The following is a 21,527-nucleotide window of genomic DNA, read 5'->3' as shown; positions in this document are numbered from 1 at the left end:
ATTTTTTAAGTCACGATCCAGTCAATTCCAGATGGAAAACATAATGTCACAGACTACCATTTTATTGAACTTTCAGTTTCACGCAATCAATATGTCAGATTATGGACGCAAATGACACATTGACACGCTGCATAGATTCTTGATGATTTTTATGTATTATTAATTAATTTTCTGGCATCTCTGTGTGTGTGATGAAATGTTCAATTGTCTTGTGGGCAAATGTGTCAAATGTGTGTGTGCTAGAGAGAGTAAGAGAGAAGGAGAGAGTGAAAGGAGAGCGAGATGACCTGAGAGGGATGTGGCTGTCGGGGTGTGAGTAAACACACTGACCTTTTCAGATATCAGAGGAACATTTATTTCACATGGATGAATGACTTTATCTGCACAAACCCTGCAATTCCTTCTCTCTACTTCATAAGTTGAAACTCTGGCTCAGCATCCGTTTAATCTTTATGTTCTTCTCTCTTTTAGCCAACCATGTTTATCTTTTCCGCCTCAGATCTATTTGTCTTCTCTAATTATATTTCTCTACCATCCGTCTGTCAGTGTGAAGCTCTGAAGTTCTCAGAGGCAGTTTCTTATTTTATTTTTTATTTAACAAACCAATTGCCTAGTTTCCTAACCAGTATTTTTTCTTCCACTTATTTATTCTTCTCCTTCCCAGGGTTGAAAGAATCCTTGATGCGGTCTCTCACCCAAGGTCTTAACATGACTTCTCCTTTCCTCCTGTCCAGAAAGCATCCTCAGCACAGACAAAAATCAAAGGACCTTTGCGTAGATTTGCAGATTGTGTCACTGTGGTTGAAGAACGAATGCCTTATCTAGGGAGGGCATGCATGCGACCCATAATCAGGAGGCAGCCAGCCGGAAAATGCCCCCCTGTCTCTTTCAGTTGAGTGTGTCTGTCCAAGCCGTTAACTAGACTGTGTCCCAGGCCAAAGTCACCCCTGTCCCAAATGAGGTTAGGTTTATATGTACATGGTTCCCACACTTTCTGACCTATTTCCATGATTTTTCAATTACTTTTCAAAGCTGGATAATGGCTAGCCAATATAATGATTTGTTATAATCATTTTACAGAAATTACATTTGCAAAAACATCTAGACAAAGAAAAACTTCAGAACATAAGGCACAATGACACAAAAAATAATAATAATTTAACTTCAAAATGTCATGCTTAATTTGTGCGAACTGCAGTTTCTCTGTAATTAATTGTGAAGCTTACTAACAATTTCTGAGTGAAAATTGTTTCTACACCAATTTTTCTTTTTTTTTGTACAAAAATTTATATTGACAATAGAAATCACACTTTTGAATAATATTTTTAGGTTTTCTGGGACCCCGTAATTGGTTTACAAATGAACTTGACTTAAAAGTATCCTTTAATGTTAAATTAAAGTTTAATCAGAATCATCTTTCTATGGTGCAACATTCTATTTTAATTCTAGGAAATTGACAAATATTAAAATTTATTGTAAATAGACATCTGTAATTGGAGGCATTTGACCTTTAAAGCCAGAGTCTTTAGAAGACTGAACTTGAAAAACTTGTATCTGCGTGCATGAGTTTTATATCAACCACCAACGTACCTTCTGTTCAAAGTGTTCCAGTAGACTGGCTCCATGTTGGTCGCATCCACTGCTAAACTTTCCATCAGGAAGATAAGGAGAAATCCAAATCCACTGACCCAGTCCGAGAACGCCATAGCCACCCAGGCTCCCCTTGTCTGGACTCCCATGTTCCTCCTACGAGACAAATGAATGGGACCTAACAGAGACAAAAGACTGGTGGAGGGCTGAACTTCACTAGATCCCTCTGCACTTGAGGAGATGGTGTGACCGCAACATCCACATCTGAAAGACTCCGAGAACAAATCTCTGAATGTTTTTAAAAGAAAGCAGATTCAGAAACATCAACCTCCTTTGTTACATTCAAAGGAGTCAATGACCTCAACTGAAAGTCCCAATTTTGGTCAAATTTGAGAAGGCAAAGCCATCTGGCCAATGTATGAATTTGATTTGGGATGATTTTCACACAATATCACTAGTGTGCATGGGGGTGAAATTAAATGTTTTGAAGTGCACGCATAATGAAACGGGGCGCCAGGTCCACTGCGGGGAATTTCTTAGAAATGTTCCTCCATCAACCGCAGTATGAGCATTTCATTCAAGCACTCAGTTGTATTTTTACTCCCGTTACGAAAACGAATTTCCACCCGGTACAAAAAATAAATAAATCTGTCTTTCTGCGGAAAAAAAGTGTTTAAGTTGTGTCGTACTTTCTTTCACGCAGCTGGAGAACACGCCTCTGACAATATTACTGTCCAAAATGATAGGTCCATAACTTTTCGCTCATCTAATATCCAAAATATTGACGTAAATACGATGTCCCAGTCCTTAAATCAACAGCGAGGGTGTCCACCAGCTCTTACTTACCCAATGAATTACAGTCCGACAAGAAACAAAACCCGTTTAGGGCATTGAAAGGCGGTAAGTGGCAGTAATAGGTAAAGGTATGCAGCATTAAACGCAGAACCGATGGACACAAGAAACGAGATATTCCTGTAGTCCATGGATATGACGCGTGCCGCTCGCTCTGTCCGATTTCTCAAGCGAAGTCTCGCGCTTTGACTCGCGCGCCGGCAGCATTGTTGCCAGATCTCAGGAGAAACAAGCAACTTGGTCTGAGAAAATAAGCCTAACCGAAATAGACGAGCCCTGTTTTTCCAATTCTAAAGGTTTAGTAGTCGTTTATAAGTTATGGGGAAGGTATACTCCATAATTGCATTGATCAACACAGAAACACAAATATTAAATACAGTCTAGATTCAAATTAATTGAAATTATTGTCCATTTTAATGTACTAATTTAAATATGAAATCATAAAAAGTTATTTTCTACGGATTAAATTAAGAGGACATGGCAACATCTGGTGAACGCGCGTGTTGGTGACTGTTGGTAAGGATAGTTTGAAATTATTCTTGAGAAAAGCTGAAGTATTTTTCAATGCTGTTGAATCTAACGTTAAAGTTCATGCTGCTTGTCGGCGAACAAACCAAATTAACTATAATGTTATAAACTGAGGACGGAAGGGCTCGAGTCGACATCCAAGAATAGCGCCTCAACTTTATCCGAGGCACATCAGGACGTGTTCTTAAACCTTATGCCCTGTGTCTAATCTAAAAAGTGTCAACAGTACAAAAAAGTGATGCTAGGTTCCTTCTGGAACCATATGGTGGAATTAGGTTTAGGTGAAGGACTTGAGATGAATCTGGAACTTGTTACAAACGCTGAGACTGAATATCAAGCAAATCTTTTCTAATATCACTTACTGTACTCTCTCTGAGGAGCTGAAGCAGAAGTGTGATTGTACTGCCTCATAGTGGAAACCAGCCGCAAAGCAGGAGTCAAATCTGACAGCATTTAAGACAAAATCTCAAAGCCAACAATAATTGTAACAACGAGAGAAAACAAGTTAAGCATTTAATTGTTTTTATTTTATTTTCAGTTTAACATATTTTGATCTTCTCAAAGCAAAACTAACCCCCATATTCTTTACGTACCCACTAAAAAAAAAATGCCAAACTGATAGAAGGCAAACTAGCTCTTTTTAACTTCTTTTTCAGATTTTAGCATATACCAATGTTCATTAACCTTTATCTGTACATGTCAATAATTGCAGTTATTCACTTGAACATTAACATACCAACAATACATAGAAAACACTGGAAACATCCCAGTCTTGTATGATGAATAAAGTACAAGTATGGGGAAACATCCTCAGCCAGGCTCAGATTCCTTTAGATGACTGGGTGATGTAGATATAGCCTGTGCTGTTTTTTCTAATGAGCGTTACATTAATGTCGACCAGGGCAGTTCTATTTTGTACAGTTAAGGCATGTGAAACATCCAAAATGACGAACTATGACAGACAGAATCCAACAAACAAGGACCAAAATCATTTACATTATATACAGGGCATCCAGTCCCCACCTCGCACATGAGCGAGATGGAAGAATGTACAAGTGTCTGTACAGACACATAGTCTCTCCACATGCATGCACACACCCAGTCTGTCTGTGGGTCCCATTCTACGCTGTCCGGTCAAAAGATAGATGAAGAGAGAAAGAAAGCAGAGGAACAGTTGTGGCCTCTTGCTTAATCCAGTTCGACAACATCAGAAGACGCGTATTGGTGGGTGTGATGGTCCCAGCAGGGAGATCTAGGTTACGTCCATCCTGAACAAAACTGAAAAACAAAACCCAGCTGGAATTAAAACCTCAATGTGAATAAAATTATAAATTTAAATTTTGGCATGTCGCATCTTACCTGCTTCACTGCAGCTCAGATGTTTCACAAGCATCCATGAACTCCATAATGTCAACAATTGCTGTAATACTCTCATTTTTTTCACTGTATTGACAGGCAATCATGACAAGTCTGTGTCCTTGAGATTTAGTTCAAGTGAAGCGCGCGAAGAAATGAGGAGAGTCTGCATCAGTCCATCTCCTCTCCAAACAGTCATCACATCTAGACTCCTTAACCCTTAGCAGGGAAGGAAGTCTTTGAAGAAATATGATTGATAGATGTTAGAATCTGCGCTTTCTCCACAAATAAATCTTCTAAAAAGGCATAAAGGTTTTTTTTTTCTTTTCTTTTTTTTTTTAAATCAAAACATTCAAACATTTTTTCTCAAATGCTGTAGGATTTTCCTTCATTTGATAGTGTTGCAGAGAGCAGTGGGGACCGCAGCTCAAAGGATGCAGAAAACTCCATCCCTTTGGTGCGAGGATGAAATGGATCCGCACATTATCCCTCAGTCACTCTCTTTGTGTAGCACTAAATGCAGCTGGTAGCCACTCCTTTTCTGACTCCGGGATGGCGTTTGAATTAGTGCTGATATCCACTTCTCCATGCTTGTTTTCAGTCATTGTCTTTTTTCTTTTCTTTTTTTTTTTACAAAAATATAATCCAGTCAGACTATGCTTAAAGAAGGATTTTTTTTTCTTTTCTAAAGATCAAGTACCGGAATCTCCTCCGTTCCGTTCCTCATTCTCTTCCTATTCAGAGGATTCAGGTGATTAAACATTTCTGATGTAAAACATCACGTATTTCAACCCCAAAAGTCATGTATTGGAGGGGGAATAGATTCTCTTATCCAAAAAAAAAACAAAAACAAAAAACTGCTACACACAGCAGATCCTTGGCTCTCAATTGCCCTGTGTCAAGAGCACAAGTAACAAGACGGCAAAATAACAGTTCCATCAAGATGTCTGGAGACAAACGGAATCTCTGGGTGCTGTGAGAAAGTTCTGGAAGAGCACAAGCAGCCAGAGACCATCAGCTTGGTACAAGCCATGTGCATCCCAGAATCTGACCTCAGACAACGGGCATATTCCGATTGGTTTGGTGTGTCCCATTTCACCCCGGGACACTCAAGCCTTCTTGTTAGATGTACTACTGTTATACATGGTTTGTTTTGGAATACATTCATTCATAATAAAACATCCTCAAGAGGCAAATGAAATAATAAAAAAAAACGCTAACAAATAAAAAAAAAAACATTATTCAGAAAATACAAGGTAGCAGCCTAGAAAGTGCTCCAACTCAAAGTTAAAATACTTTGTATAGAACAATAAAAAAATAAATCATTCATCCTTTGTCAACAGCAACAAAAATAGAAAGTAACACAATCGACACACAGAATCACAGTGCCCTTGTGACTGTCTCAAAACACCAACCAACAGCAACCACACACACACCCACTTTCTGGACAGAAGGCAACAATTCACATCGTGGACTGAGAATGAATGAAAGGGGAAGAGTTGTAATGCAAGTAGTTGGTGTACAAACAACAAGGAAGCTACATTCATACATTAAACTCAAACCCAGAGACCCCGATTGCCCTCTTAGAACAGAGCCAAATGGGCCAAACAGCACCTCAGTCATGCTTTGAAACACTGGAGGGTAAAAGCGCAATGCTTGACTGTACTATCAGTCTCTTTAAGAGCCTATTTACAAAAAAAAGCACAAACTACTTCTGTCCGTTCATGCACACACACTTTAGCACACATGCGCAATGAAGTACAAAATTGTGTTGAACAAAATAAAAGCATGGCATTTGTTTTATACACTTCAGAAAGCAATAAAATTTGTGCAGACTTCATCTCTCTTATGCTTACACACACGCTCACAAAAAACTCAACCTATGCTAACTTTTTTTTGTCTTTTTTTTTGTTAAACAAGTGCAAATCTTCAAGTTTTCAAAATTCATATTTTTATAGCTTTACCTTGAACATAAAAATACAACAGTGTTTGTCTTTTAGGAGAAATGCTCAACTTGCATCTCCCCAACAACGTTTGTCAACCCCCACGTCTGATACGGCAGAAACCGCACCATTCCTACTTCTCGTATGTATATTCATACAAATATTCTACACATAATATATGCAACAATATATTCACACAGTTTTGCATTGTAAAAAAAAGAAAGAAAGACAACTCCATTTCAAATGTGAAAACATTAAAGTGCAACGTTTCGGTAAGGTGCTTTACTGAAGGGAGGCAGAAGAGGATCTCCTCTTTACACTGAACCTCCCAATAACCTCCTTCTGCTCCTCTCACAGTGCAGAGTGAGAGAAAGAGGGAGAAAGAGAGAGGGGGTAAGGACAAATATTGCCCGCCCCTTCCCTAATTGAGCAGTGCACATTCCTCTGCTGATTTGCTCCAGGTTTAAGGCCTCAGGTAAACTCAAGTAGACGGGCTGGGTCAGTAATCCTCCACCTGCTCCAGCTCACCTCCCCCCAGGAATGAGTAGCCTGCGGAGATAGGAATCAGGAGAACAGAGGTTGAGAGGGCTGAGGGGGGACTTTTTACAAAAACATTTCCCACCTGGGAGTATACTGATGACTTATTCATAAACATTGCTTGTACTTCTTTTCCCTTGAAGCAGGGCAGAAAATGCCTTTCAGTAAATAGATCCTCTTTGCTAGATGAAGAAATCACTAGGACCCTGACAAGAATTTGACAAGGAGCCAGAACTCAGATTAAAACAACAGTAGTTCAAGGGTTATTCTCAATAATGTATGCATGCTGATGGGTGAAGCTGAATGTAACCCAGCAGGAGTTTGAGAGTGTTTATGCGAGCGTGCACGCTAACCGAGGATACTGGGGTCAGAATGGAGCATCATGCTAGGCTTTTTCTTCGCTTTTCCTCCCTGAGTGTCATACAAACTGCCGCCCTTACCCATGTGAGCTGCCTGGAACATTGACTGCAAGGAGAAAAACCAGGAAGACTTCAAACAATGGACTAATATATAAATATTAAAACTATAGAAAATATTATGACATGTCTTTTTTTTTTCTTTTTTTTTTTAAGAATCCAGTAAAAGCATATGCATCTACCTGCAGGGGGAAGTTCATGTTCAATCCAGAGACTTCCTTGGACAGCTGTGGAAAGTTTCAGTACATTAAGACTCACCCAGTGTGCCAAAAAAACCAAACCAAACGTGAAACAAGACAAATTGTCATTCACACACCTGTTGCTGTTGTCTCTGGTGGTTTGCTTTCTGTTTGGCACGGCGCTCCAGGAACTGCTTGGCAAACTCTTTGGCTTCAATGGTATCGCCCAGATAAATGCGGATAAAATCATGAACTTCATATGGAGACTCCACCTCCTTCAGATATGCCACAATGGTGGGCACTACAGAGAAAAATATAAGCATGATAAATTTAATTTCAGCTCTTTTTGGAGATAAAAAGCAGAAAAAGTAGCAAACGGCAGACGTGACAGTTACCATCCAGTGAAGAGGAGTTATTTGCAGAGGTGTTGAGAGCGTGGAGCATCTGTTCACACCAAGTGGTGAAACCGTCCTGAGGTTTCATCCCCTGAAGAAGCTTCAGAAGTCTATCCTCATCATCAGTACGCTTACGGCGATTCAGCAGGTACTGCTCGCTGAGAACACAGACACATTTGCGGTGTACATTGGGTGTAAAAAAACTAACATTGGTTTAAATGCAAAGGAATGCAAATTTTTGTACCTGAGAGAGGGACTGCTGCGGCTGTTCTTCAGGCCAATGTTGCGATGGCTGGCCTGGTTCTTCATGGGCTCATCCCACATGCCCATTGCAGGGTTGCCGCCTCCGACCTTCCCTTCCATGCCAGCTCCAGACCACATCCCAGATGGCCCATCACTCCACTGGCCCATTGTCAAACCTCCATGCTGAACGAAACAATGCTATAATGAACTAAAATAACAGCAACCCATTCAAGGAAGACCTCTTGAAACACAAGCTATTTGCCAATTCACTGCTCATGTGGATGTCAAGATGTATTTACCCTTTGCTGCTGCTGAGCTCTCTGCTGCTGTTTGTGAAGTCTCTCAGCCTCCAGCTCCAGGAGTCCCATGCTCTTTCCGGTAGCTTTGCCCAGAGACAAAGCTCCTGTCTGGCTTCCGCTCCATCCTGCGCCCCCTGGCATGCTCTGCTGCTGCTGGCTCTGCTGCAGAAACTTCATGATCAATTCCTGCTGCTGACGGCACTGCTGTAAAACACCAACATTCAAACGTGTTACACATCATGAACATCGAAGTCTGCAACAGTCGTGTCCTAGTGTGAGAGTGCACTCACCTGTTTTCGTCTATAAAGCTCCTCCTCCTCTCTCCTCTTCTGTTCCTCCTGCTGCCGGCGCTTTTCCTCCCTCCGTTTCCTCTCTTCTTCTTCACGCTTGACCCTGAGTTCAGCTTCACGCCTCTCCTGCTGGAGCTAACACATGGCCAGCACACACTCGATTACAGAAAGAGCGATATGGGTGAAGTTTACACATTCAACATGACATTGCTAGATCAACTAGAAGAGTGATTAATTAGTGACATCATAGTCATGCTGAAGGGCCACAATATACTTTGGTTTTTACGTATACAGTACATATGTGTGTGTTACGTAAAATTCTTCTATAATCATGGTACATATGTACTGTAAGCATGCAGGTTAATTTTTATAACCTTATTTTGTACCTCATTCCCTGAATCGCGGTTTAAAAACAAATCTCTTGAGACGGCAATAAATGCCAACGATGATGAACACGTGTGTGAAACACCCGTAACTCTACGTTTTCTTTTAAATTGGTCATAACTTCTGGAGAGTAATAGCACACACACAAGACAAGATCCAGGCTATGCACTCAACTGTACACATTTCCTAAACATTCACATAAAAAACAAAGTACTTTAGGTTTTAGACCAATGTCCTGTTTTACTAGAGCGTATGTTGAAAGGCACTTTCAAGATTACGCAAGTTACGTACTTTCTGCAAATGTTCAAGAGTTGGACCCTGAGTGGAGTTACTCATGGTTAAGTCCCACAGACTGGTCTCACTGCCTACAAAACAGAAAAAACAGTGGTGTAACAATAGCACTTGATAAAGTGAAGTGGCTATTACCAAGCATCAATGCAGCTGGTATTACCTGACTGCTGAGAGACTGAGGTAGGCATGTCCCACATGGGCCCGGTGTCTGGCACTGACATGGACCTGTTCATCGCAGGCATCATCCCAGTCTCCCCACACCTGAGACCCAAACACATCACTCACAAATCCAAAACACATACCAAAGCAAGAACCATGTATATACTATATAAGTTGGTGATACCGGTTCTGAAATCTCATCTGAAGTTGTTGGTAAAGGGCTGCAGTGGCAGCTTGTTCGAACTGTTTCTTCAACAGCTCCTGGTCCATGTTCCCCTAAAGAAACAAAAACAGATAAAAAAGGTGTACTTCCATCCAACTTGAATACTTTAAACTTTATTTTTGAATTTGAATAGAAGAGAACAGTCAGGAAATGACCAAGTAGAACAGGAGAATATGGGTAAGAGAAAAGGTCTTAAAGGGAATTGAATTTGGGTTGCCTGTAACATGACCTGTAAAATGAACTACTTGAATATTTTACTAAACCAACAAGCAACTCAAGGCTGTGCTTGATTTTTACCATGGTTGGGGTATAAGATCATAGTTAAAATCATTGTAACACAAAGCCCTGAGTGGCTTAATACTAATACATGGCACAAAGCATCATCAAACCCAATTCTGGATATTTCCTCACCAGAAGTGGAGGAGGGGAGGGGCCGGGAGAGAAAGGCACACGCCCCCACATCTTAATGACTTCACCCAGGGGCTGAAATCCCTCATCACAGCCACGTTTGACCAGTAGGTTCATGGTGAAATACCCTGCCTGAAACCACTCACACATCTCCACTGTAGTGAATGGACCTGAAAGAGAGACAACCAATAAAGCCCACCATGTTATGAACCCCTCCGAGATTGACGGAGTGAGAATTACCTTGAATCTCCCCTTGAGGGTCTTTGTAGAACCACTTCATTGCTGATTCGTGGGACAGGGGCAGAGCGCTGGCGCTGGAGTGCGGGAGAGTGTGTGAGGTTGAGTGAGAGTGTGTGTGTGCATTTGGGTGTGTATGAGTGTGTGCCGTAGTGATGTGGCTCTCGTGAAGCGCTTGAGTGAAACATTCCTCTTCAAGGGACGTGTCTTGCAGGGACGCCACCATCTTCTCAGCCTCCTTTAAAAGACAGATTTACTTTTTAGTTTGAGCTTGTATTAGAAGAATGTAAAGCTAAAAAATAAGCAAACACACACACACTGACCTGCTGAAGGTGCTTCATGCCATCTTCCTCCTCTGTGTCTCCCCCTACGGTTGGAAGATCAGTGCCAGTGGTTGAGGGAGGAGAGGAGCTCTGCGTCTGTGGTGTGGTGCTACCTGCTGGAGCTGCATCTGTAGGAACAAACCTGGTCTTAGTCCAGTGTTGTTTTGTATTGCATATTCTCGGAAAAAAAGGTAGGGGAAATCACAAAAAGAGAGGAAGCAAGAGATAGAGTACCTTCATCTGGTTGGGGTGACAGTTTTGAGGGAGGAGTGACTATGGGTTTGGGAGTCTCTTCCTCTGCAACAGGGTGCACAGGGGCAGGAGCAGACACAGCATGAGGAGATAATGAGTTTCTATCTCCATCACACACAGTTAGTGCCTCACATGCTTCCGCTGAAAAAAAGAAGAGAGCGAATTTAGAAAACAGCAACAACACTTTCATGTGAGAAACAGAAGACATTAATGGTTTAATGTTCTATCCTGCTGAGAGCAGGTGACATGATGCAGAACAAAAGGCAACAGTCACTTCCTGCTAAATGTGCCGGATACATCGTCAAATCAGATGATTTTCTTCAGGGTTCATACTTAAACTGCAAAATGAAATTCCAGGACTTAAAGACTTTAAGTACAACTTTTTTGGTTTTCAAGGACTAAAATCAGAGATCTCACTTATCAAACAATATTGTTATTACTCCTCCACCTACAGCTCCTGCCAACACTGATACCCCAAACTGTGACCTTTGGGTTACAAGTCCCTTAGGCCACAAACTGCCCCAATGTGTCCCACATAATGTAATATGTCTACATAAAATATAAACATAACCAACTTAAATGTATTATGTATTATAACAAACACCTGTAGAGGGCGCCAACGGCCTGACGATGCTTCAGATGTCATTTCCATGTATATTTTAATATTTGGGCACCTGCAAACTCTGAGCAAGGGTTTGAACTTATATTTTGAAATCGGTATGTACAATAAATAGAATTCTTTGAAATAAGTTGAGGAATTCTCCTATGTTGGCATAAGTTTATACATGATTTGCGTAACAAATCTATTGAAATAACATGCACTGTTTTCCCAGAAGAATGTTAAGCAACAGAAACTTGCAGCAGAGGAAGAGTTTGTGGACTGAGAAGATGATGAGCTCCACGCTTGTAAATGATAACCGTGTAAGACAAAACAAGTCAGACTTTATATGCGTTGCAAAATGAAACCCAACTAACAGCACATGGAATAAAAAACTGAACAATATAATGCAACTACTATCAAAGGTTTCACCTCAAACATAACTTTACTAACTTACTAATATCACAACACCACTTTTCACCTCAAAGTAATATCGCGAGATCTCGTGCACTGCTAAAAGCCAGACGAAAAACTTCAGTGTTTATATCAGCTGCATCGTTAATTTTACGTAAACAGTTTTATTGAGGAAAATAAATAACAAGTATTAAGTACCTTCTCAAAAATATCGCAGTTTTCAAGCGTTTAACAGGACTTACATTTCAAAGAGTCAAATTCAAGTACTTCAAGCACCTTGTACGAACCCGGTTTCTTACATTTATCATCAAGGCTGTCCAGCTTCTCCTGACCACCCTCCTCTTCCTCCTCCAGAGCTTCAAATTCCAGTTCCTGGTCTTCAGGGATTGCATCTCTGGAGCTTTTCTAAAGGGTCACACAAACATGATTTAATCAATTTCTTTCTTTTACTTACTTAACAGCAAGTTACTTAGCAGACAAATGACATTTTTTTTGAAGAAGCAAACCTTGATGCACATGAAGGCTCCAGAAGAATCAAAGGTTCCCATTTCCCCTTCTTCTTCATCGGTGCACCACTCAGGCAGGCCATCTCGTTCGTCCTCTCCTCCCTCACTTCCAGCCCTTCTACGTCCACCCTCTCCATCTCGGAAGTCAAAGTCAAACTTCCTACGACGGCCATCCCCACTGCTGTGATCCCGCCATCCTGCTGAACGAGGACCTCCATCTAGATGAAGAAAAAGGCCAGTTAAAAAATTTAAATAAATAAAATAATGGAAAAAAATAAAGAACACAGAAGTGAAAGTACCATCACGACGACCTCCAGCAATCCTCCAGCTTCCCCCAGGTTCTGCCCCATCATCATCCTCCTGCCCCTCTCTGAGTGTACGCCAGTTTTCACTGTCTGAGCGTGCATAGTCCTTCCTTCCTACTGCTCCTCCCTCCTCAAAACCACCACGCCCACCATCACGCCTCAATGGCTTTTCAAAGCGCCGCTCACCTCTGAAACAGCAAATAATAATGATCAGCTTAACAGAACATTTAAACATCTCAAATCTATTCTGCCGTTCATTCTGTACCAATGTTTTGACAAATTTACATAACAAAAATGCAAGTTATAAACATCATATACAACACTTAATTTACAAAGGACTAAAGCCTAACCTGTCATCCCAGCTCTGACTGCGGTGCATCTCTCGTCCTCGGCCAAAACCGACTTCTTCATCCACACTTCTTTGGTAGAATCCACCCTCTCCTCTGCCTCTCCCTGCAGACAAATAAACAAAAAGATGATTAAAACGCCTTTTTTAAATATTCTTCCATTAACGATATCAATAACGTGCATTCAATATTGTACTAAATTTCTTGAGAACAACTAAAATGTGACGTGGATAATTCTTGCGATTCACCCAAATGAAATGCATAACAATGTAATCATGATTTTTTTAACGATTTACAAAAGATGAAGAAACGCATGTAACTGGAAGGACGATTTTCACCATAACATGACACACACAGAACAAATCATTTATTCAGTACTCATGCCCACACTGAAATTATTCATTAAAGTTAAAATGTTATTTCTGCACTAGCATCAACAAATGGGTTGGTCACAACCCACCTCGACCGCCTCGAGTGCTTCCTCGCCCTCTAGCTACACCTGTTGGTACAGCTCCACCTCCTTTACCCATAAGCCTTAGCACAGCCACACTGTTCACAGACATGGAGAAGTTTCTCTGAAAAGCGAGAGAAAATTAAGCGAAAAAGTTGACTGACGTGCATACAACCCCCTCCCAAAAAAGAAAACAATATTACTGTTATTGTCTAAAGAAACAGATTAAATTTGCCTTGTGACCACTACACTATGCATTAAGGCCCGTTCACACCAAGCACGGTAACTATAAAGATAACGATAAAGATATAGTTCTAAAAATTGTTCTCAATATTACAGAATAGCGGAGTCCACACCACAACTATAACGATAAAGGCAAAGAGAAACGATATCGTTGGAATCACTTTCAGAACTATTTTTTTTTTCTTTTCTGATGAACGCTAAAAACATTGCCAACCAATCAGAATCAATCCTGCTGTAATGAGCTTGAGAATACACCGCTTAGAATACACAGACAATATCGTTCGATGGTGAGGACGCTTATATCGTTATCTTTATAGTTATCATTCTTGGTGTGCACGGGCCTTTAGTGAAGCCAGAGAAGAGTGGACTCACCTGCTCCTCCTCAGTCAGGGGCACCAAGGCCAACGGCTGCTGAGGCTCTTCCTGCAGGATAGCAGCAAACTCCTTATCCTGCATGTCCTCGGGGATCTAAATGCACAAAAAAAATCTCTTAAATATGTAATTGGTAAATAATTATACATTTTTATATTAACACTTGAACTACTACAATAATAATAAGGTTCTGGATGTATACAGGAGGCTTGTTCAGTTTCATTTATGTGACTTTACTGCAGGAGCTCCTCACCTTGTTATCTTTGACATAAAGTGCTAACATCTCCTCGCGGCCATAGCGGTAGTCGGCCAACTTGGACTTTGGCATTGCAGGGGAAGGGGGAGGGGACGTCACACTCCCCCCTCTGGATAGTGCACGGAGCCTGAAGAAAGCAGACAGTGTCGTAATTATTTCCATCACCCATTTAAAAATAATTAATCACTCTGGATTCAAGACTGTGTATAGACAGAAAAAGATAGGAGTTTGATCTCTTATTTATAGATTAAAAATAAATAAAAATCACACAGAAAAGGGGAAACATCTGTTTCCTCCCTCCTGGTGACACTTATCGGGAAGTAGGTCAGAGAAAAAAAACATGAATGTGGCAGTTCATAAATTTACTGCACACCAAATAATAAGGGAAAAAGTAGATTTCGTTATATTATTATTATATTTTAAAAGTATTTATCAGGTCAAAAAACCTGCAACTGTGGTTGCATTTACACAGGCACAAAAAAATCAGATTTTTTTACTCACATTTGACACAGATCGGAATTTGTGTAATTAACGTGTAAACACAAAAAGCCGCATGAGATCCGACTTTTCTGCATCCGATCTGAGCCACTTCCAAATGTGGATTTTAAACAGATAAACATACGATATCTGGACATGCAACCTAGGTCTAGACACACATATCCAATTCTCCTAACAACTATCCATCAAATGTGAGGGTGACCCGTTTGCTCAAAGATTTTTAATGGCGTTTTAAGGCCGGTGTGCTGTATGCGCTCGCATTTTATTGAGATGGAAACTTTTTATAGGTAAGACATTGCACATTCAGGAGCTGGTTTTCAACCCATGCCAAGTGAATTTTTCAAATACAACAGCTAAAAGATACTTTCTATTTCTGAGCAATGAGGTGATAACAGTTTTTGTAATTAAACCGACAAGCCTGTTCGCGATGTTTCATAATCACTTGCTCTCTCGCACGTGGGTGCATGCATTCATTACGTTTCTTCTCTCTCTCTCACTCACTAGAGCCCCTTTCACACTGCACATTGGACCCGCAATATTTCCGGAACATTGCCGGGTCGCCTTCTGTGTAAAAGCAACCACGTCCCGGAATTGATTACCGAATTGAACCCGGGTCGGGGACCTAGTAGCATTGCGGGGTTCGACCCAGTAAGAGCGCTGTGTGAAAAAAAGCCAGATCTAATTCCGTATCGAAGTGATGACGTGCGTTATCGCGTGACTCTTTTACCGGCTGTTTTGAAGGAAGATCAACATTCGCGACGAAAACATAAGTGCAAACTGTAATGAAGCAGAGATCAGTTAGTTCCTCACTTTCCACGCTGACACCGAGATCGTTTGCTTGCTTCAGTTAAAGTATAACGTGCCTAGTGTTGTCGACTCGTACATTACACGTCACGCACTGATGTCACGTGTCGTTACGGGATCTTCAAGGGTTGTGTGTGAAAGCACGCACATATATCGGGTCATCACTGGCAGTGTGAAAATGCCAAATCTAGCGACCAGGGACCAATTGCAGGAACACTTTGCCCCTGTATTTGCCAGAATGGCAGTGTGAAAGGGGCTTCGTTAATTCATTCAAATTCATTTCAGTAAATATCATCTTTATTTCACTAAACAATTCTACCTCTAATGAGCAGTAGATAAAATAGTTTAACAAATTACAGATTTTTTGCTGCAAATCATCCATGACAGCCGCTGTTCATGCTGGCAAATACTTTAATAGCACAGTCATTTAAAACATGAGGGTCTACCGTGTGTATTGTAAAGCGATCACTGCAGACAATCCTTTTGGACGGGAATCAATGTAAACACAGATATTGGATACCAGTAGTGTCTGAAGTGAATGTAAAACAGATAGGCCAAAATATTGTATATTTTGTGCATTAAGACTTGCATATAAACGCAAGCCTTTGAGTTCCTCACTCATGTTTTAGTTTTGATTTTAGTGGTGCTGCATTAGTTAGAAATCAAATTAGATAAATATACAATATCTGGACATCCGACCTACGTCGAAACACACATATCCGATTCTCCTCACAACTCCCAATGTGAGGGCGACCTCACAGAGAAAGGAGGAAAAAAGTGTGTTCCTCCAACAAGTTTTTTTTTTAGGTCAAAATCCTAAATATTCGGCTGGTGCCAAATGCAAGTAAAAATTGGTTTTGGCAAGTAAAGGATGGTAGAGGAAGGATGGTAAACAATCACAGAGATGGTAACTAAAACGGTTTCATTAGATAAGAGCTGAGTCAGAAAATTAAAATGATTTTGGATCATGGCTCCACATCTCCTGAACATAAATGCACATCTGCAAGAAATAGCATTAATTTTAAGTAATACTATCTGAAATACGTATATTACCATTCTGGACCGAAGGTTAGGGTCTCAGCAGTCATATTCTATATGTCCAGAAGGCTCAGGGGTTTCTGTTAACCAAAGGGAAAACAAAACAAAAACACTGATTGAGGTTTTTGAGTCTCATGTATCATAATATGATATTAACATGATACGTCAAGTATGTCTTGCTTACCTTGTCCAAAGAACAGGACTGTAAAGGACCAGTATGAACGCGGACAGGAATGAGGTGGTTCTGTCAGAACCAGTACAGTGGTTCTGTATGCTGAGGTGGACTTAGTAATTCTAAACTCTGTATGAATATTATAATAGCTGCCAGTTTCACAGAGATAACGGCTGATGAATATCTAGCCAGATATAAGAAAGACGGCACAACAGTGTGCCAGTAACTTTAAAGAAAATCTTTAAAGAAAAAAAAATTCAGCAATTTGAAAACACTTTAGAGAGAAATATAAGGGACAAAAAACACACTATGATTAAGAATTTGTGGCAGCATAAATAACAGCAACTGCTGTTTGTAAAATTTCAGGGCAGTTTGTAATACCGTAACTATTGCTGGGAAATGCTTCTCTCTATTCTTGATCTCTTTTACTTTTATTCTGGATTTTGTGAGTTATTGTTTCATAGGCAAGCATCCAGCTCCCAACTCCTCACACCTGCAGAAAAAAAAAAAAAAAAAAATACTGAGCAACACTGATTGCTTAAAGTGCAAAAAATAAATACATGCATCCTTAACTAGGCAGAAATATTATATTAAAGGGATGCACCGAATGTTCAGCAACCGAAATTAGTCAGCCAAAAATAGCAACAAAAGCTCTTCCTCTTTATTTGTTCAGCAAATAAGCAAAAAGACTGAATAAATTGTACTGAACAATGACATGACATGATTAAATAGAGGCGTGCACTAATGCAACAAACATGTCGGCAGTGTGGAAGCATTTAAAAGTGTCAGAGAAAGATGCAAAAAACATTGCAAGTGCAGGCAGAAAGAGACTGGTTTTTATTTATTATAGCATTCACAAAGCGTTCAGACTGGGATCTTTAATATTTTCTTATGTTTTAAAAGAAGACTCTTCTACTCAGCAAGGCTGCATTTATTAAAAATAAATAAATACATGCCTTATTAAAGAAGAGGGTCTCAAAAATTGGCCAAAAAATATTATTTTACTAACTTATTAATTTTAAGTTAAATTGTGTTTTATTGGTATAATGTCTATTAGTATGTAAAAATAGTTCAATGTTAAGTAAATATTGGATATATAATGTATGCAATGGTGAAAGAAATGGGCAAAATGAAAAATAAAAATAATCCTGTTCGGTATTTAGCCTACGGCCCAGTGTTTTTCATTTTATTCAGCTTCAGCCATTTTCATTTTGGTGCATCCCTATTAAATTATAAAAATATTTTTAGGTAGTTTACATGGAATTTCTCATAGTATGAAGCTGTACATCATAAAACAGTTTTCAATTACATTTTTCATTTTCATACAGTTTTTTTTGACCTCATGTTAAAGGGATAGTTCACCCATAAATGAAAATTAACCAACGGTTTAATCACCCTCAAGCCAACAAATGTGTAGACGTCTTTATTCTTGCAGACGAATACAATCAGAGTTTTATTAAAAAACGTCATGACTCTTCCAAGCTTTATAATGCCAGTGAATGGGGGTAGATCTTGAAGCAAAATAAAGTGCATCCATCCCTCATATAAAGTGCTCCAGACAGCCCTGAGGGTTAATAAAAGCCTTCTGAAGTAAATCTATGCATTGTATAAGACAAAAATAAACATTTAAAACTATATAAATCATTATCTCTAGCTTCCACTAACTGTTGTACTTGTGTTCACGAGAGAGCAGAGTTCCAGCGGATGACGTGAGATGTAGGTGTAGTGAAAGCTCCAGTGAGAATATACAAGTCCGTAAGAACATTTAAAATAAAATGATCTCAAACGTAACAATGGCACGTGTGTGACTGCGCAGTAAGTGAACTGCTTTCATCGGCGCTGCTGCAACAAAACACACTGGTGCTCACATTACTTTGATCCTGCTGGATTCTGTTCCGGAAAATGTACGATTTAGATTTTTTTTGCGTTCCGGTAGGCCTAACCTGTTTGTTTTTAAAAATCCGGCATACAGTGCATTAGATCATGACAGTGCGCGCGTGCATATGAGGACGAGCGATCGCAGGTTTGGCTAGATATTTGGAGATTACTGCTCATGTCTCATTCTGCACAAATCCAAACGTTTCCATATTCAAAATGTATTTGAATTTTATACTTTTATTTATAATGTAAACTACTTACACATTCGCACATAGACCGAAAAGATGATCCTCTTCATATGAGCAAAAACGTCCTTGGAACAGCAGAGTGGACCGGTATACTACGGTCTATTTAAACTGACCAGTGTAACCTTTAAAATGTTTAGTTGACTATTTTATTTTGAATCTACACAAAACGATTTCAAAATCACAGGCAATTCTTTGACGATTTTGTGTAGCTTGCCCGTGAACTACGGCTCTGTGTAGTAAATGCTGCCCCACCTGAACCAGTGAGCCAAGTCCGCGGTTGGAGGTTAATGCTCACGTTTCGTTCTGCACATATCCAAATGTTTCCATATTCACAATTTATCCGAATGTTAAACTATAATCTTTTTTATTTATTTATTTTTTTTAATGTAAACTAGGCAGAAAAGATGATCGTCTACATATGAGCAAAAACATCCTTGGCATAACAGCAGAGTGGACCGATATACTACGGTCTATTTAAACTGACCAGTGTAACCTTTTATATGTTTGGTTGACTGTACTTTATCTTAATAATGAACAGACTGTGATCTAAGTTTGAAATTAGAATGCACTTTAGGTGTTCTGTGTCATTTATACCAAACACAAATGTCGCTGGTTGCTAGTGTGTTTGCAGCACTATTATTTAAATTAAATATATGCATTAAGCAGACGCTTTTATCCAAAGCGACTTACAGTGCATTCAGACGATCAATTCTTACCTATCATGTGTTCCCGGGGAATCGAACCCCCAACATTGATATGGCAATGCTCTACCAATTGAGCTACAGGAACATTTATTTATTTATTTATTTTATATATATTTTATTTTATATTTTATTATACTTTTCAGTTTACTTGATTTGTTTGGTTAACTTTGGATACTTTTTTTATTTTAATACCGTGCAGTGAACAAAATTAAAATTCGAGAGATGGTTCAAGTCAGTGCTCAATAAATTATACGTTTAGAAATGTTGTGCATCCACTTATTATTGGTGTGACATTTTAGCATGCAAATAAATGGGAAAACTTCAAGAAATCGGCCCTAAAAATTGGCGGCACATATCAGCCATCAGCTATAGAAGAACCCATATGGGTCGATCTCTACTTATAACATACATTTTCAAATCTGAGTTAAACCTGCTGTATTTTAACTACTTATAATTAATGTACCGAATCCCAGATTTTTTCCCAGCTTAGTGAGCACATACAAACAACAGAGTCCGAAACTGCTTAGTTTCTCAAAACAACCTAGTTGCAAACAATAAAGTATCAATTTAATATTTAACTTACAAGCAATTGTGGTGACAATCATAAATATATTTCCTATAAATGTTACAATATATATATTTTTTAGATTGTGTACCAAAAAGTTACTTAGTTAAACGTTCTTGATATTTTAGTAGTATACCCATCAAATATTAAATGAACAAAATACAGTAGTTTTATCTGTATTATATATACTTTAATTATGGTTTTGACAAGGACACCTTTAAGAGGGGCAACTAAACAGCTCTGGTTATGTGACCATTAACACAAAACGTAAACATGTACACGAAATCAACTTATTCTGCCCTTTCTTTATAACTGATACCTTTGTGAAAAAAAAACATCAACAAAGGCGATTAGACACATCAACCTCGCCAGTAGTTACACATTTTGCTGGTGGGATTAAATGGGTTGACACTTTGCTATAGCCAAAAGGTGAAGTTTATGGCTAGTTCAAGTTATAGTTCATATCTCAATAAAGATGCACTGAAGTAAAACCCTTCTGTGAGAACTTTCATAACTCCACAAGCAGCAGTTCAGCTCAAGAGTAACGTAAATCTCGCCGCGCTTTTGTGCAACACAAACATGAAACAAGACTGAAACTGAGAGACGTTTCCTAATGAATGTTAAAAATAATCTAATTCTAAACAACGAAGCAAGTCTGAGACGTTTTAAGGAGACCAAGAGCAGGAAACGCAGCAGTAACCTCTCAAATCCGCTGGCGCTGCGCCCTCTCGCCTCGCTGCAGGCCTTCACTGCTCCACTACAAGCCCTTCAGCCATCGGACTTATCACGATTAACGCTAATGACACAAACGTGCAATTAACACTAAATGATGTTACCAACCAATGCACAAACCGCACTTCCCATTAAAAAGTTTAAAATGATCAGCACACACCTCTGCGAGCCTGCTGGCCAGCTAGGCTAAACTAGCCAGCCACTGTTTTCTCCAGAGTTGGATCTCCTTTAAAGAACTCACTCGTTCTGCACGTTTGTGCTTATCGGGAACCGATGGTCTGAACTACTGGTGTGTCTCTGTTTTCAACACTTGTCTTGTCTGAGTTCGATGCCGAATTCTTTGTGTATTTTTCCACCTGTATCTGCAGCAGTCGCAATGAGCTTTTCTGTCTCGCTCGGTCGTCTTGTTTGTGTTTTACAAAAATGGCTGTTGGACATGAACCACATGAGAAATCCAGCCAATAAACCGCAAGGCTCTTCTTCTTCTGTTA

General features: G+C 39.6%; 2 protein-coding genes across 8 annotated transcripts in view; both read right to left on the bottom strand.

Moving 5' to 3' along the window:
• Positions 1-2,618, bottom strand: part of LOC128021238 (ephrin-B3) — a 32,737-nt gene extending 30,119 nt beyond the window's left edge. The window contains exons 1-2 of one of the 2 annotated variants that reach the window (XM_052608298.1): positions 2,437-2,618; positions 1,591-1,768 (exon numbers count right to left, since the gene is read on the bottom strand). In XM_052608298.1, coding sequence (XP_052464258.1) covers positions 1,591-1,768; positions 2,437-2,524 — 266 coding nt within the window. In that variant the 5' untranslated portion in view covers positions 2,525-2,618. The remainder of the gene's footprint in view (positions 1-1,590; positions 1,769-2,436) is intronic. The other variant, XM_052608299.1, reaches the window with a different exon arrangement.
• Positions 2,619-3,475: 857 nt separating this feature from the next.
• Positions 3,476-21,515, bottom strand: LOC128021236 (GRB10-interacting GYF protein 1). Of its 6 annotated transcripts, none has more exons than XM_052608296.1 (26): positions 21,197-21,515; positions 16,922-17,402; positions 16,753-16,817; positions 14,395-14,524; positions 14,142-14,237; positions 13,536-13,650; positions 13,079-13,181; positions 12,723-12,916; positions 12,424-12,641; positions 12,217-12,322; positions 10,888-11,046; positions 10,654-10,781; positions 10,334-10,568; positions 10,097-10,263; positions 9,647-9,738; positions 9,464-9,564; positions 9,304-9,377; positions 8,629-8,763; positions 8,339-8,542; positions 8,041-8,222; positions 7,797-7,954; positions 7,539-7,702; positions 7,405-7,449; positions 7,160-7,271; positions 4,330-6,818; positions 3,476-4,248 (listed from the first exon to the last, which is right to left on the bottom strand). In XM_052608296.1, the coding sequence occupies exons 3-25, from the start codon at positions 16,785-16,787 to the stop codon at positions 6,769-6,771; spliced, it is 3,003 nt and encodes a 1,000-aa protein (XP_052464256.1). In that variant the 5' UTR covers positions 16,788-16,817; positions 16,922-17,402; positions 21,197-21,515; the 3' UTR covers positions 3,476-4,248; positions 4,330-6,768. The 6 variants fall into 6 exon arrangements, with proteins under 6 accessions (XP_052464256.1, XP_052464253.1, XP_052464252.1 ...); XM_052608293.1 differs by having other exon boundaries at positions 12,424-12,916; positions 16,922-17,093; positions 17,291-17,402; XM_052608292.1 differs by having other exon boundaries at positions 12,424-12,916.
• Between the last annotated feature and the right edge of the window lie 12 nt (positions 21,516-21,527).

The sequence above is a fragment of the Carassius gibelio genome, chromosome A10 (assembly GCF_023724105.1).
Source record: "Carassius gibelio isolate Cgi1373 ecotype wild population from Czech Republic chromosome A10, carGib1.2-hapl.c, whole genome shotgun sequence".
Classification (NCBI taxonomy): domain Eukaryota; kingdom Metazoa; phylum Chordata; class Actinopteri; order Cypriniformes; family Cyprinidae; genus Carassius; species Carassius gibelio.
The sequence above is the reverse complement of the archived record's forward strand: the minus strand, read 5'-3'. Positions and strand labels throughout refer to the sequence as shown.